A 16935-nucleotide genomic window follows, 5' to 3' on the forward strand; every position below is an offset into this window, starting at 1 on the left:
AATAAAATGTGAAGGGGGAAGCTCAAAGGTAGTCAGATTGCTACTGGTTTCAAGCAAGCTGATGACTCCAGAGAGTCAGTGTGCTGTGACGACAAGGCAGAGTTGCTGCAGGACAAAATGATATAATCACTGCTGTCGGCCCTGCTGGTGTGGGCAGAATTTCCAGTTTACTGGGGCAAGTTCTGCTGCAGTTGGGGGATTTGGTTTTGGTTTTTTGGTTTTTTTTTTTTGCCCTAGTGAAGGAGTCCTCTGAAAGAAACTGAAGTTACTGAGGAGAGAGTAGGATACAGGACACTTGAACAAGAACTAACAAAAGCTAGTTTGTGTTCATGGAACAACTTGTGTTTATTATTCTAGCTGTAAACACTCAAGCTACTTAATCCTGTTATTGTGCGGTTGTTGTTGTTTTATTTGATGGTGCCTTTTTTTTAAATAAAAGGGGTGAAGATTTCTTTTAAGTTGCTGCTTTAGGGTAACCTTGGTGCTTTTCAGAATTTCTGAGAGGCCTCTATGATAAAAGAGAGGATAAATAGAAATATGATTCCTAAGTATAAGTCTTACAAAATAAAGGCACTCTGAGCAGCGCTTAAGGGTATAACATGTCTCTATTATATGGAACCCTTAGGATGGAATTTTTCCATTTCCTAATTGCAGTTGCTATAACCATTGAATGACTCATTAACTTTGTCTTTGAAGGCAAGAAGTCTCATGTATATTTTTCTTGTCTGATCTTCATGTTAACTCCATCATCTACTAAATTACTCCACTGTTAGTGTATTACAGATAATTTGGAGTAAAGCAGCTTTCAAGAAAGCATGTAGAAGTTATAAAATTAAATTTCTGAGGAATGGCAAAGTTTTTTTGTTTTGTTTGTTGGTTTGTTTTTTTTTTTAGGAGTAATATGCTCTTGGACCAATGATGTGCTTGTGGATCTCTGTATCTTCAGAATAGTGACAGCATTTACTGTGATGTAGTAAGGAAAAAAGATGCAATGATTGAAGAGAAAATAGGGCAGGAGAGAAAGAATGGAAGTAACAGAGATCCATTTAAGTTTGCTTTAGTTTTTCCCCTGCCCAAAGACCAGGTTGTTTTGGTGGGGTAGTCAGAACTACACACACATCCCAAATCAGTGTGAGTATGCCAGCCATTAGTGTAAGAACTATACCAGTAGTGTTTTGTTCTTTATACTTTAAATAATCAAATTCCTTTTATTTAAGAATGGGCTTATTTTGGCTATATCCTTTGCAACACTAGATTTTTCTTGTGAATTATTGTACTTAATTTAGAACCATAACATTTATAGCTCTCAGCTTGCTTTTCTGATCTGATCGACCTTTTTACAGTTGTCTGGTTTGTGTTCTCACTTGCTTTCTGTATCCTGGAATATATTAGGTTATTTTGAAGTGCTTTTGTTTTCTTTGGCTTTAACTACTCAAAATGGCTTAAAATATTTCTCATATTGCTGCTACTTCTGGTTCGCTGATTAGGCATTAAATGACCTGATTGCTCAGGACCCAGAAACCCTCAAAAACACCTATCATTTTATTTCAAGGTGACCTCTGAGCATCAGGAAACTTTTTTTTTTCCCCCTTATTTTTAGTAATGTGAAGGTGACTGAGCCTGGAAACATGTTTTCTGTATAGCTCATGTAGTCTCTGTCCTTGAAGGTATTCAAGATATTTGGATGTGCTATCGTACATCCAGCTGTAGATGCTTCTCCTTGAGCAGAGAGGTTGAACTAGATGGGCTCAGAGGTCCCTTTCAACATCAACCATTTTGTGAACTTTGATATAATCTTCATATTAAAGCAATTTTTGTGTCAATGTTACAGTGCTTAATAAGAAATTTAGTGTTCTTCTTAGAAGGCACTTTTCCCAGTAACCTGATTGTACTGTGCCTAATAGAAAATAATTGTAGTTATATTCTTAATATTTGTTACTGAAATAATATTTTGCTGTAGGGTGTTTGTAAAAAGTACCAACTTGAGGTTATAGAATTCTTCTTTTAGATATATTTAACAGTCTTATTTTTTGTTCTGGGTTTTACATGTGGTGCTTCAGCGGCTGCCTTCTAGGAATTTTATCTTGCAGTTCACACTACTGGGAACTAGCACTTCTCTAATTCTAGTACTCTTTCTTTTTAAAAGCTTGATACGTTATAAGAACTATCAAGTTAGCTAAAATAATAAAAAATATCTTCTCTAAGAAAAGATATTAGCAGCTGGATCTGAATTCCACAGTTTCAATCAGCATTCTTCCTTTATCCAAATTCTTATTTCTATGTATGCTTTAGTGGACATGTCTTTTTAAAACTGCATCTTAATCAAGGAAAAATAAAATCAAACCAACAACTTGAAGCTTTGTAGGGAAAGGATTGTTTCTAGAGTGTAAAGAAAAGGACAATATTTTGAAGTCTTAGAATTTGCATGGAGAAGCTCTTTGACAAGATGCAAGAGAATGAAGGTCCCAGTTACAGAAGTAGATGTGTGTCTTAATTCTTTTTCTTCAAGATAAATACAATAAATAATAGTATTTCTCACCTGATATGCTTTAAAATATGCTGATACATTTTATGACTGTACATAAGAATAAAAATTTAATGGTATTAAAATATTAATATAATAGTATTTTGCCATATAGTAAACATGGAAAGCTCCAGATTTTTAAGATTCCCTGAAAATCACTGAGAAGAAGAACATTCCAGGGAAAAAAAAGGCAAGGCATCTAACATAATCTTTTGCTGATTGCCTAAAAGAATTTAGCTGGACTACTTGAAGTGGTCACATGCTGTTTTGTAAATAATTTGTTTTGTTGATGACAGTGATCTTGTCTCTCTTTGAACATGTCTCTGCACGTGTTAGGTTGTCATGGGAAGTATTCCCTGAATGCCTCTGAAATGTGTGTGTTTTTCTCCTAAGCTTCACAATGAGGATGACCCGCCAGAGTCTTCAGCAGCTGAGCAGCCTTCCACGTCTGCAGAGACTCCGCAGGCTGCGCAGCCAGCAGCCTCACCTGAGGCAGAGACTTCCCCTCCTCCTTACTGTAGCATAGCTGTGGAAGCAGCTGCAACCTCAGGTATTTTTCTCAAATAGCAGCTTGTCAGGGATGAGCACGTATGAATCAGCTCTTGGTTCAAAGTGGAATGATGCTGCCATGTAGGTTTTCTTTTCCATGCACACAATTGCAGTAAAAAGTTGTCCTTTGATGTGCAGCCCTTTGGTTTGTTCAGAAGCAGCACTCTTGTAAATTACGCTGATTGTTCCAAATTGCTAGGCAAAATGGATGGTCATTAATTAGCTTAATAGGTTTTATTCAAATCTGCTTATAGTTCATTTCCACATTTAATCTACATCTTTGAGTAGTGCTCCATTATTAGAACTCATTAGCAAGTTTCATTGCCTCTTTATAAAAAACTCTTCAGACTTCTTTAGTGTGTGACATGATTTGGTGAAAATATTGCCATGAAAAGGTTAATTTTGCTTGAAAGGCTCTTGATAAAACTTCTCATGAAAGATGAGTAATGGGTCTCTTTATTCATTTATTCGCTGCTCCTTTTCTTAGGAGATTGTGGCTTTTCTTGGGAATATGGGAGATTTAGCAGCAGGCAACATTGAAGTTCCTGTTTAAGTAAAGTTACATGGATTTGTGTCTCCCATGTGCCAAATAAATATTTTAGGAGTAGCTGCCAACCTAATTTTTTAAAGTGTTTGTTAAAAGAACAGTTTCCTGTCCCTGTTCTTTGAGACAGTGTTTGCAAGTATAATACATAGCTGTGTGGAATTATCCCTATATATAACACCCTTGTGTTGGTGTGCTGACAAATCTGTTGACCATGTGACCTGTGCTGACAAATCTTTATCACGTAAACAGCCTTTTAACGAGCTACTGCTGGGTGTAGGAGGAAGCTCATGGCATATTTTAAGTACTTTTAATTAATATTGTTAATAATTCTATTCTATGTGGTGATGTCTTACTGTTACAACACAGAAAAATGAAGTCCGTGGTCGATTTTGATGGCTATTACTGGACTGAAATAATAGATTGATGCTGATACTTAAAAACTTTTTTAAAAAAAGATTTTTGTGTATATATCTTTCCTATGGTTAGATAAAAAGCATTTGGTTGGAACGCCTGGGGATATAACTAACTAACTATGATTTTTTTCTTCATGAATTTGTTGATTTCTTGCCAGCTTCTGTGTTAAGGTTTCTGCTTTGGGTAGCAGCTCAAAGTACCATCGAACTACTAAAAGTTTTTCTTTTAAAAAGAATTTTAAGAACTTCAAATGCAAATATCCTCAGTTTTAGCCTCTGTAAAAAATATTCTTTAGAGGTAAATAATGATGTGCATGTGAAAGTTAATATTCTTGACACCTTTCTGGTTTAAAAATAAATAACTTCTTTATTTTAAACAGACACACAGAATGAGTTTTATCCTGTGCCACCTCCATACAGTGTAGCTACCTCTCTTCCCACGTACGATGAAGCGGAGAAGGCCAAAGCTGCAGCCATGGCAGCTGCAGCAGCTGAAGTTGCCCAGCGAGTAAGTGATACAGTTCTGCTCTGTTTCGGTTTTGTGAAATGTATTAGGCTACTTATTGGTAACAATTTGGCCCATTTTATGACCCATGACTATAATAATGGTGGATTGAGGATTTAAATATTTTGGATGTTTAGGAATATTTGGCTGTTTATATAGATAGTGTAAGTTACTTGTGAATACTATAAAAAGCACATCATATTCAGTCTTTTGACAGACATAGCTGTCTAAACAGCTTTAAAAGGCAATTTTTACCCTGTTTTACTACTTTATCCAGTATTTTGTCAACTCTTAATCAGGTATCCCCTACTAATATAACTTTGTAGAGTTATCACTAATGTGTACTGTTGTGGATGGTAAAAATGAAAGAATTACCAAATACCTTTAGAGAAGAAGAGAGAATTTCGACAGTCTGGAAGAGATATGACCCAAAATCATGTAGGTAGCTTTTAAAAAGAAAGGTTCCTGTTGTTTGATCTATGGAAACTTAAATACTGAAGTTCAAAGAAATGTTCCGAGTACTTAAAAAAGCCCCTACATGAGTTGTGGTAAACAATTAATAGGCATATATCCAGTGTCTCTAGTTTTGTAAGAGTTAATCTTATGAAGAATATCATCTTCAAAATAGAAGATTAGTATCTGTAGTTAGTGGTAAATATTAGTTTTGTAAGCAAGTTTAATCTTTTCTCTGAAGTTCTGGGTTGTGGAAATTCAGCTACTATTGACCATAATATACTATACCCAAAAAAGCCTTCTTGTGCTTTCACTAAAAACGTCTTCCTTGAGGTCAAATGTGATTATATTTGATATACATTTAAAATCTTAGTGGCTGTGATGTGCTTGTGACTGGGGAAAAACCTTTACTTACCCAGCAGGAGGCAGGTCCTTCCTTGACTGCTTCACAGTGCACAACACTCACTTTGAGATATGCACAGCTGATGTTAAAGTAGGTTTATGTAACATCACCAGTGATGATGTCACACAAAGCTGTTTGATTGAATTCAGTAGGAAACCATGGAGATTTGACTTGCCAAGTTTTAGTAGTGAGGGGATGATCTCCATTGTCACATTTTATCTGCTCTAACAGGAGCATGGATTCTTTATAGTCTGTCCTTACTGCTTGTCACATAAGTAAAACTTTTGCTGAAATACTGGTCTGATTCAAGTCCTTATTCTGAAATTACAAATTTGGAGCATTAAAAACCCAAACTCTAACTTGTAGAGTATCTGTGACACTGCAGACAGGATGTGCATCTCTTGCAAGATTTTTGCTCTCACATCTAGAACCCTATGATGCACAAATTTCAGACATACAAGCAATCTCCCTTGACAACTCAGCCTGAGGTTCAGGCAATTTCCAGAATAAAGCTAAGCAAAACAAATGAAACCCCAAAACAAGAGAGCAAGTATTTTTATTCTTGTCATTTTAAACTTTTATTTACTCTTTCTTAAAAGTTCAGGTCACTGTAACAGAAACATCTTTTGCCCTTCCTCAAGCAGTCTGCCTGCCTCTGGTCAAACCACAAATTTTTGAAAAATTAGTTTCCTCAGTTGATAAATACAGCTTCAAGTTTTGTAAATGCATGGAGATGGTCTTGCATGAGAAAGTTTAGGCTGCTCATAGTTCTGAAGGGGATGGGACTTCAGAGGTGCTGTTCCTGGAGAACGTTCTCAATGTTCTGTATCAGAGTAGAATTACAGAACTAAAAGTAGATACAACTTTTGGCTGCTCTTTCCTGCTTTTGGTGAAAACATTGGACCTGAGAAACAGCAGTTTTTGGTGTTCCCTGAAGCAGATTTATTATTCATGGCCTTTAGTTAGAAGGGAAGGGGAAAGCCACCATATTCAGCTCTCTTCAGTGGTGGGTGGGGGGGAAGAAGGACAATTGGGGCTGACCCTGTGAAACTTAGATGTTGTGGGAAGAGAAGTCGCGTTTTGATTGAGTAGGGAGGTAAGTAGAAGGGAGCAGAGTCTAAGTCAAAATAGGAAAAGGCAAGGATGAATGGAAGGCAATGGTATGGACAGGGTAGAAGGACTTAAATGAGAGACATAAGGGAAAAGGCTTAACTGAGGTGGGAGGAGAAAGGAGCCCAAGTGGGGACAAAATGTAGTACTAGGAAAGGAACTGAAGCTGGTGTGTGAGAAAAGAGGACCAGGGAGGGAAAAGGAGTCTGGAGATAAGAGGCGAGAGAGTTGGATACAGTGATGAAGTGAGAAATCAACTTTTTCACAGTCTGCTTTGCTAGAACACACAGGGGATCTTGAAATTCAAGAACTACGTGACACCACAAGAATTTCACTTATGAAAAATCAGTAGGAACACATCATTCCCCCAGTGCAGAGATGGACTAAAAGATTCTAGACTTAATGGCAATACTAAGTTAGTATCAGAAGTGTATCTGAAAGTCACATTCTTGCTGACTGCTGAAGAGCTCACGTTTATCAGTAATTCTGCTTAGTTTGCTTCTGTTTTTTGGTTTTTTTTTCCCCTCTTTCTTTTTCTTTTTTTAGCAAATGCATGCACACACACAAGCTGTATTTGAGAAACACCATTAAGGTTGCAAAGTTGGGATTTGGGGGAAAAGTAAGAAATGCTGAAGCTGAGTTTCGGCTTTGTACATAATATTAAAATTAAGTGCCAGTGCAGTTTTAATTACTGCTGTTTTAATTATCTTACCACGTGATGCTTCCACAAAATCCCTTCCTTATTTAATACCTCTGGACTTACGCTGAGATAGACTAAGACTGTGTAATAAGGGTGTCTTAATGTGGCAGGTGGCTGGAATAAGAAAGAAGGCTCTTGTTACAGTTTGAGTGGTGCTTTGCCATCTTTAGGGGAAGGATTTAGCTCTGAATACCCATGGAAGAACAGATAAGTAACTTAATTATGTAACAGTAGTGCAAAGTTCAATTGTTTTCTCACTTTCACAAGTGACAGCTGCAGACATTATCTGACCTGCATGTTGCACACTTTGCAAAACAGACAAATGATGTAACATATAGATTTTTCAGTTTTTATTTTCAGCCTTATGAAATTAGTGCTCTTACAAATGTGCTCTGCTGTGTTCTAAGCTTCTGGTTTCTTCCTTGTAAACGAGGATATATTGCCTCTTTACTTCAATAATGTAAACAATGGGAAAAAGTTGAATGTCCTTTTGTTACCTTGAGCAATGTGTGAGGGTGATCACTTTCATGGTGGACTCCAAAGTGTGCAGTGAAGGTTTAAATCTACTCATTAATCAAAAGAGTGGAAAATGACATGGAAGGGCAGCACACTTATTACACAGCTTTCAAGTTTTTGCCCCCAAATCATGTAGGCCATTTCAAAATATCTTTAATGTGATCATATGAAATATTTCATCGTGGGCCTGTGTTAACAGATAATATGAAAATTCCAAACTTAACATTTACTGAAGCTTTCAATAATTTTACAAAATTCTTTGTGTAGCTTGTCTTGCAGGAATAGATTGTGTATAAATGTGTGTTCCTTTCAAATGCTCCCAGAGATCTCATTTTTTCAAAGAAATTGTACTAGCCCTGTGTCACCAGTGGTGATAGCATTAGTTATCCTGGCTTTTTCTTTTCAAATCCTCAAGGTCAGTTTTGAAAGGGCAATTTAAATGGACAAAAATGCTGCTAACAGTTTAATAACTTTGTTTGTATGTTGCAATGAATGGCTTTTACTTAATGCTTTTCAGTTGCATTTGTCTTATGTTTTTCTGTTTTTACATGCTTAGCACGCCCAGTTTAGGGAATCTAGGAGTCTGTTTGATGAAATATTCCTCAGTCGTCCAGAGGTATGGTATAGTTCTCTCTAGTTTAGACTTTGCTATGAATTTTCCTGCTGGCAAACAAATGCTTCTGGGGTTAATTGTGCCTTTTTCCCCCATTATTAATTTCTCCCTATTGGTTTGTATGCTGAAGGTATAATTTATAGGGTTTATTAAGTAATTTGACCCTTTCCTCAGAAGTTTTTCTATGTAAACACTGCATTGTGAAGAGTTATATCACTCTTTACTTTATTAGGGTGGTTGTCTCCCTATATGCCATGCTGGATTGCTGTTTGAAAAAAAAGCTAAAAAACATTGAGGAGAAAAAACAGTTCTCCTCTTGCAGAATACTACAGAGAACACTGAAGTTTATGGGGGTTTAATAGATTCAACTTCAATAGATGCTCTGTACCATTTGATATTCTTTTGTTTAGAGAAATTACTCTGTGTGACATGCCATTTATGTTGATAATATAATTTGCTGTTCAGATGTTTCTCTGGTCATAGGAGCAGTAACCTTTCTGTTCCTACAGATGTCAACTTATTTAGAAAGCAAGGATGCTGTCCATCTTCCTTAACTTGGCTAAATTTGCCAAAAACCAATGGTATACTGAAACAGTGTTACGTATCTTACAGATTTGCGTGTGTTACGTTACATTCTTCTCATTAAAAAGAAAAATAAAGATAAAATATATGACCTCATTGATAAAAATGCCACTATCTAACAGAAGCATTTTGTAAAAATCTGTTTAACTCTAAGCATCAGTGTAGAGGACAGTTGTTCTTCATTGCCCGTTTTCATTCCTCAATACATGGTGGCAAACAATTATATTTTGCAGAAAGACTAGGGTAATTGACACCAACCAGATCAAATGAGAGCACTGAAAGACAGTCAGTATTAGTGGGGCTTGAGCAGTGGTCAGTTAGTGTTTTCTGTCTGCAGGACTGCTCATAAAACCTCAAAATCCCCAATGATGTGTGGATATAGGCTGATTTGATTTCTTAGTATTCTGAGTATTTAATATCTTAAACACTTACAATTTTTGTACACTGGTTTTTGTAGACAGTAAAGAGAACTCACTTTAATCTTTCTTTTTGACATGGAATGTGATAAATTAATACTTGTTCACACTTAGTACAACAGTGCTTTTTGCAAATATCTGCTGTCATGTTCCTGAGCTGTATTTATTGACCTGTGTTTCTCACATGTATAAGCGCCAGAGAAGCCTCAACTAAATTTGTTACTGTCATTGAGCAAAATTTCCTTTTTTCTGAGGCAGCTTTTACATGGAGCATAATTCACTAATTGTTTTGGAAATGCCAGTATGAAGTACAGTAGTTAGCAGACAATTTTTAAAAAGTCCAAAATTATTATTTATGGGTTTTGTAGACCTTGTGAAATTAAAATTGAAATTGCTTTTTTTTGTCCGACTTGAAAAAGGAAGTTTTATGGCATGCATTTCAGAGATAAACACGTTGAAATGCAGCTCTTTTTTTTAATGCTGTTTCAGCCCTTCTTTCCTTCCCATTCCCTTCCTCTCCATCATCAGTCTTGTATCTGCAGCAAAGTTGAGCTGAACAAACTGATGCTTTTTTAGTCACTTAAGATGACTATTTAGGAATGCCTGAAATTATGTGGAGCTGAATTATAGCCCCTTAAAATTCTTGCTTAACTGGCTTTTTGTGCTTCCATTGGAATTGTCTGTGTGAATAGCAGTGTTTTTTAAGTAAGTTATCTGATACAGTGTCTTGGTTAATTAATCTGAAATACAGAGCACAGCTGGAATTTCATAGCCCTATCACTAAGGGTGAAGCTCACTGCTCTGAGTTGGTACAGCAGTCATTCAAGGATGTTTTTAACCTAATTGCTATACCCTGGTGAATTATTTTGCTCTATTTACAAAGGGGAACATGTGACAGAGCTTTAGGTCACTGTGCTTGTTTAATGCCCTTTTAGTCATAAACATTATTTCTGTAGTAAGTGCTTGTGGGTGAAACAGCCAAGAAAATTTCCCTTGATCGCTCTTGATTTCATTTATTTTTATAGGAAATTTCTTATGTCAGTTCCAATACATTATGGTAATAGGAGGAAAAATTAGGAAAAGAATTACCTGTGCTTCTGTTTAGACCATTTTACTGCTACTACTGACAACATTATTTAACTTGTATCATCCTGCATTGTTTTGATGTTACTCATTTAAGTTTAAAAATGGTGTTTAATTGGTGTTAGCACTTCCTAAAGAGCCTGATGAAAACTGTCATTGTGAAAACTTGTGTTTGCTGGAGCAATGTTCCACATGTTCCTAAAACTGCATATATAATACCTGCCAAGTTCTGTTCAAAATCGAGTGCTGAGAAACAAAGCAGATCTCACTTTCATTATTTTAAGGTCCATTTTGACTCAATGGGAGAAATCTTTGGATGGTTTTGACTGACGTCTCTGTTTGCTTTTGTTTTACTTCAAGTGCTGTGCCTTTTGAGTTTGGAAGCCTTTCAGACACTTTTAATGTGCTCGCGCCCTCTAGTGACCCTGGAGGTGTTCTTTGCCTTCCTTATGTTTTTCTGTGGGTTATAAAATTGGTTAGTGCAGTGCTGTTGCATCAGCACTTGAACTTAAGATACTAACCTTATTCTATAACTTTTATTTTATATTAAGGAAATTATTAGAAGACCTTTCCAGCAGGAAAAGTATAGAGCATACTGTGTGATGTCTTTTCAAAAAAATATTTAATAGTTTGGCTACGTATCAAGATAGTTACCTTAAAAAAATGTATGTTGGTTTTCATTGTCAAAGTACTAATCTGGAATAATTCTAGCTTCATTTAAGATGAACAGACAGTATGCACATATCTTCTACAGAAAATTTGGGCTCTGTCAATATAAACAGCAAATAAGATTTGTTTTATACTTAGAAATTATCTTTTTAAAACTTCCTTTATGTGGACATGTTACAGGAATGTAAATTTTCTTCTAGCTTTAGAAGCATGATTAATACTTTATCCTATAGGTAGTTATTCTAAACTTTTCACTAAATTATCACTAACCTGTAAATCCAGGAAGAAGAGTATCCACCACGGGATGATTTCAGTGATGCAGATCAGCTTAGAGTGGGCAATGATGGCATCTTCATGTTGGCATTTTTCAGTAAGTTATCTTGTATCCCAGACCTACTGAGGTATATCTTAATTGTGCCTTTTTCCTATGGAGTATAAAAGAGCTGTGATAAATTGCAATAATGTACTGTAATGAACAGATTTTTCTGCCTGTGCTCAAATATAAACACTTCCTGTTCCAGATACAGCAAATATGTTGCCTTTTTTTTGGTGGCATCTGTCGCAGATAAGGAGACAAAGCAAAGTTATAGTAAATGCTTGAAGGTCTAGCACTGGAAATTCTATCATCTTCTGGTTGGACCACCAACGTGAATTAAAGACCAGATCACACAAATCTGGCAATTGATTTTTAACTGGAAAAAAATTGAGAGAGGTGATGTGCTGAATAAAAGTTGCTGGTGTTAGTGTAGTGAATTAAACAAACATGGATTGATTTTTTGGAACAAATCCAACCCTACTCATTTTCAGGTTGAACTAACCACTGTTTATATAAAAATGCATTGTTTTCAGGTAATCTCTGATTTCAACAAGCCCTCCTGTAGCTCTTTGTCATGTACTGTGTGTACACTGTGCATGTCTTGTAACTTGTGTACTGCATTAAGCAAAGTTAGATTTAGCAGCTAGAAGCTGTTTCTACGAGGAAGCTGCGTTAGTTTTACAAATTGCTTATTTATTCTGAATTTCTGAGGGTTTTGCCCTTTCTGAAATAAATGTTTGGCAACCTGGATGGAAGTTTGGTATTGAGAATATACCAAATGTTCTGCTGAGAATTCATCATGACTAAAGCTGATTGATTATCCACTGAAGCCTCAATTATGTCTTTTACCCTAGGTTTTGTGGAAGTTCTTATGTAGTCTTTTTTGCAATCTCTTTAACAGTTGCAGATGCAGGTTATGATGCTTTCACAGGTTTTTTTATGTTGGTATATGATGTGGTGTTTGCCTCTTGGGATCAAAATATATGTGTCTGCCTCACAAAACAAATCTATAAGGATGTTTATAGAGTAGCAAAGTGAGTTTTGTAGACTGACCTCTTTCTGTAGTTGGAGCATAGAAGGAGTATATTCTTGGGGTCAAAGGGAGGTATGACTTAATTTTTCTTTTCTACTTTATTTTCTTTTCCCTTTTCTATGTTCTGTAACATAACTTTTTGTATTTAACCTATTTAGTTCCTTTATTGTGTGAACTTGTTCTTCCTTTAAAATTCTGGTTCAGGCCTTCATTAGCACTGCACTAGGAGGCCAAGGGAATTGTTTGCTTTAATATGTCTTAAGTCCTTTAAGTCACAGATGTCCAAAATTGCATTCCCAGAACCTGGTGTCCACCTTCAAAAATGCAAGTATGTACTTGGATAAATTGGCAACCTTCTCTTCAAATAGGTATTTAGCTGAGTCTGACTGCACAGAACAGTACTCTTAAACATTGGACAAAAATACTGTGTAGATCATAATTTTTCATGATTGTTCTGAGACTATTTTGTTGTAGACTTTGCTTGCCTATGAAGGAAGTGCATAAAATGAGTGTGTACACATTGTAAGGTATTTATGCAAGTGTGTGTTTAATTGGAATGTGTTGGTTATAATGGATACTGGTTACACAGGGAAATTGATAAACTTTACTTGCTGTTTGTGCTCATAGTATGAGGAGTTCACAAAACCAGTTGTAGATAGTAATAGACCTGAAATGTTAGTTTTTAGTAATTTTTCTTAGGAAATTGGTGAATTAAATGAAAAATGATCTTAACATAATGAGGGTATACTTTGTGTGGGTCGTGTATTCATGCTTGTCCAATAAGGAGATAAAAGACTCCAGGAAGTTGATGTAAGCAGATTTAGGAGAGCAGCAATTAAAATGAAATTTATAATAAGGCTGTCTTTTGGGTTTTTCCCCAGAATGGGACATCTTTAAATGCAAGTAGAGGTGGCAGATCACAGAAAGCCTCAAATAAACTCCCTGGCATAGTTAAAATGTAAGAGAACTGTATCAGGAACTGCTCTCTAGTGAAACAGAAGGAACAAATGTCTTGTTCCAGATATGCTCTCCCACTTCCTCCCTGACTGTCAAGTACAGCACTGGAAGATCTTGGGGATGGAAGCAGGGGCAGATAGCTTTAAGTATAAGTTAGAATTCTTTAATTTCATTTTATGGTAGTGAAGTGTAGCAAAATGAACTTTATGCTGAGCTTACCTGCATATTGCAGTCACTTAGCGATATGCATCCACCATCTAGTGGTAGCTGCCCACGTTGCATAAAATTGCTGTCTCCAGGCCATCTAGTGGCCAGATCTGTTTGTTGGGGGGTTTTGGTAGGTTTAGGAGCCTGCTGCATGCCTGTTATAGACCTGTTTCCCATCTAAGCTATAAAGTGTTGTTCTGTTTAGCAGGATGAAACAGAATAATACAATACAAACACAAGAAGTGAAGTTATTTGCATGAAGAGCTGGATTTTTTGGCTTGATCCAGAAACTTAGTGAAAAACCTTTGAAAAACAGTAAATTTTATTTCTGATATATGGTAAAATCATGTTTCAGGAAATTGGTGCTGCCCTTAGTCTGTGATTATGTTGATAAGCTAAGAATCTTCTCTCCATTGGTCAGGACTGGTGTCTGTCAGTTTCTTATTTTGAGGGAAATGAATATATAAGTGAATATTCATTTTGCTATGAATGCAAAATGGAAAAAAAATTCTATTGGACCACTTCATATGTTTTTTTTCTATTTTGTATTTTTAAGTGCCTTGTAGACCATGGTAGAAATTTTCTAGAATGCCAGAGGAAGTTAGTAGGTGAGTTTCTTGGAGTGTTTTTTTTTTTTTTTTTTTTTTTTGTATGCACAACAAAAAGGAGGAATTTCGGAGCTGTATCTTCCCAATTTGAACACAGCTGTTATTGTGATACAGTAAGTAACTGTCACGGACAAAGGGTTTGGTTTTTCTGCTAATCTTCCTGTAGTGGAAGTCTTTTGAATTATGTCTGATAAACTCATACTGGTATGTTATCTGAAGGAGATCCTTTTGGACGTTATTAAAAAGCTTATATGGTTTTCCTTTATATTTAGGGAATGCTTTAGAACCAACCTTTTTTCTTGTTTGGAAAAAAGGAAGGAATTGTGGAGCTTATCGGAATTCTTTGAAACCATGTAAGGGAGTTTTGGGTTGTCCCTACAGCATAGGAAAAATGAATTTGAACTTCACAGATAGGTTAATAAGGAGATAAAAATGGAGAAAATTGTTCAGTAGTACAAACAAAGCTTAAATTCTCATACATAAATCTGACCTTTTTGAACATCTAGGCTATTTAAGAACTGTATACAACTCACTGCAATAAAACCGGGTTTTATAGGGAAATGCAAATGTACAAAGTGTCCTAGACACTATACTGGAACAGAAAGTTACCATACCAAAGTTTTGTAAATTAATGTTCACACAGTTTTCAAACCTGTTAATTGTCTCAAGCAGTCAATAAACTGCACGCAAGCTGGGATACCTTCTTTGGGGGTTTCAAGGGGGCCCAATTTGGAAGGCAGAGTTGTAGCAAAAGTTCAGGGTGAGCACAGTCTCCTTGTATGTGCTTCCTGAGGCGTGGTAAGCATGGTTGAAGTTCCCATGGGAGGCTTCCTCTGTGTAACTTTAGGAAACCTGACTTCTGCATGTCTGTATCACAAATGTTCTGCAGGTTTCCCTTAGTCATGCAAGAGAAGCTGAGGGGAAGTTACTTCATTAACATTTTAAATGTTGGGAGATAGGGAAACTGTTTTGAGTTCTTATTTCTCTCTGGTTATTAGGGGAGGCTGACTGACCTTCAAACGCAGTCACTTAACTTCTTTCTTACTGCAGAAACAATTTGACTTCCACAGTTTTTCTGTATGCATTAGATATAATACAAAACAATTGGAATGAGGGAGCTTCTAGTTGGGTAGTAAGAAAAACATAGCAACAAGAGTAATGAAGAAGTAGGAATAAATTGTCAAGGAATGTTTCTGAACATTAATTACTTAGGAAACAAGTTATCTGTTTTCTGTGGAAGCTGACAGCCAACACTCTAAGTGATGATCATCAGTCTGTAAGTGAACCCTCAGAATGGAGCAAAGATCTATATCCCAGTTAAAGAATGGAACAAATTGTATGCAGGAGTGGGAAGAACAATTCGTGCCATGAAATCCTGGAAAGAATTATTTATTATTGCAGTATGTTTAGTAAGTCTAGGCCAGGTATAAAGCATTATGCTCTTTGGTGTTTGCTATATATTAAAATAGCAAGTAAATGAACAAACAAATTGTGGAATGAAGACTATAACTGAGCATTAGTTGCTTTTTGTATATGTAGTTGCCATTATAATCTTTTTACAGGCTTGATTCATGGCTAAAATTTGGAACATAAAGCTTCAGATCAGTTTTATTGCCTTCTTTTCATAATACTTAAAAACTTAAGTGAATAATGTGTAGTTGTGGAAAGCTAAGTAAAAAAGATCAGCAGGTGAAGTGCTGGAGCAGTTAAGGAAAAATCACAATGTAATGTGCTTGTCATTATGGTTGTATTTCAATATGTACAACTCAAAAGTCTTGTACTTTGTATTTTGGGGTTATTTTACTGAAAACCTTGAGGAGAAATACAGTATAAATGTAGGGACTGCATTGCATCACAAACACTCTATTAAAAAACACCTTGAGTCCAACCCTCCTTCTCCCAAAAACCCATTTCTTATGTGGGTTATTATCACCCACATAGTTGTTGTCATGAGGAGATAATGCTAAAGCTTATATTCTTCTTATATGAATTGCATTTATATGGACTTATTCCTTTTGTAATCACCTCAGGAATTACAAAATTCAAAAACCATACTTTCATCAGTCCCACTTCTCTGAATGGTCTAGAGTATTAAAAGTAGACACTGAAATGATGATGCCAGTGCAGTCGGCATGAGTTTAGTCTAAATGTCTGAAATATGTTAATGGAAAGTTGGCAGTAATTGAAAGTTGGGCTCAAGTAGGCGTGTAAGCACTTTTGGGATAGAAAACAAATCTTGCAGAGTGGTTTGATTTGCAGAGGAGATCTACAGGATGCACACAGACTCTGGCTGTGTGTAGAAAATGGGCAAGCAGAAGTTAAGAATTCTTTTTTAGGGTCATGATGTGGTTGTAGCAGCTCACCAGATTTTTTCCCCCTCAGTTTTAGGAATGACTTTCCTTATGACAGCCCATTATTAGTGTCATGGCAGGTACATTGTCTGTGCAGGAAAGTCATGGAAGCTGATGTTGTATGAGTATGATGGATGAGATCATCTCGAGCAGCTGAGCAGTGGCATTTACATTGCACAAAGTGGATGCAGAAAAGTAGTGGAGGATAGCATTTATTACAGCAAGGAGCTTGTACAACGACTTAGTTGTCTCTAGTAGCTAGAGAAGGAAGTTGGTAATTCTAGAGAAATTAGTGCATAATTCCTTTAGTGATCACACCCCTCACTGGTCTATTTTCTCCCTCAGCTTGATGGGGGAGCTTGTGCTGTGGCTTCTCTATG

At 36.2% G+C, this 16935-nt stretch overlaps 1 protein-coding gene across 2 annotated transcripts in view; it reads left to right on the forward strand.

Annotated features, from left to right (window-relative positions):
• NDFIP2 (Nedd4 family interacting protein 2) overlaps window positions 1–16935 on the forward strand; it is a 45098-nt gene that overhangs the window by 15386 nt on the left and 12777 nt on the right. Inside the window, exons 2-5 of one of the 2 annotated variants that reach the window (XM_063149511.1) lie at window positions 2918–3074; window positions 4414–4541; window positions 8277–8336; window positions 11366–11453. In XM_063149511.1, the coding sequence (XP_063005581.1) occupies window positions 2918–3074; window positions 4414–4541; window positions 8277–8336; window positions 11366–11453 (433 nt within the window). The remainder of the gene's footprint in view (window positions 1–2917; window positions 3075–4413; window positions 4542–8276; window positions 8337–11365; window positions 11454–16935) is intronic. The other variant, XM_063149512.1, reaches the window with a different exon arrangement.

The sequence above is a fragment of the Melospiza melodia genome, chromosome 2 (genome assembly GCF_035770615.1).
Source record: "Melospiza melodia melodia isolate bMelMel2 chromosome 2, bMelMel2.pri, whole genome shotgun sequence".
Taxonomy (NCBI): domain Eukaryota; kingdom Metazoa; phylum Chordata; class Aves; order Passeriformes; family Passerellidae; genus Melospiza; species Melospiza melodia.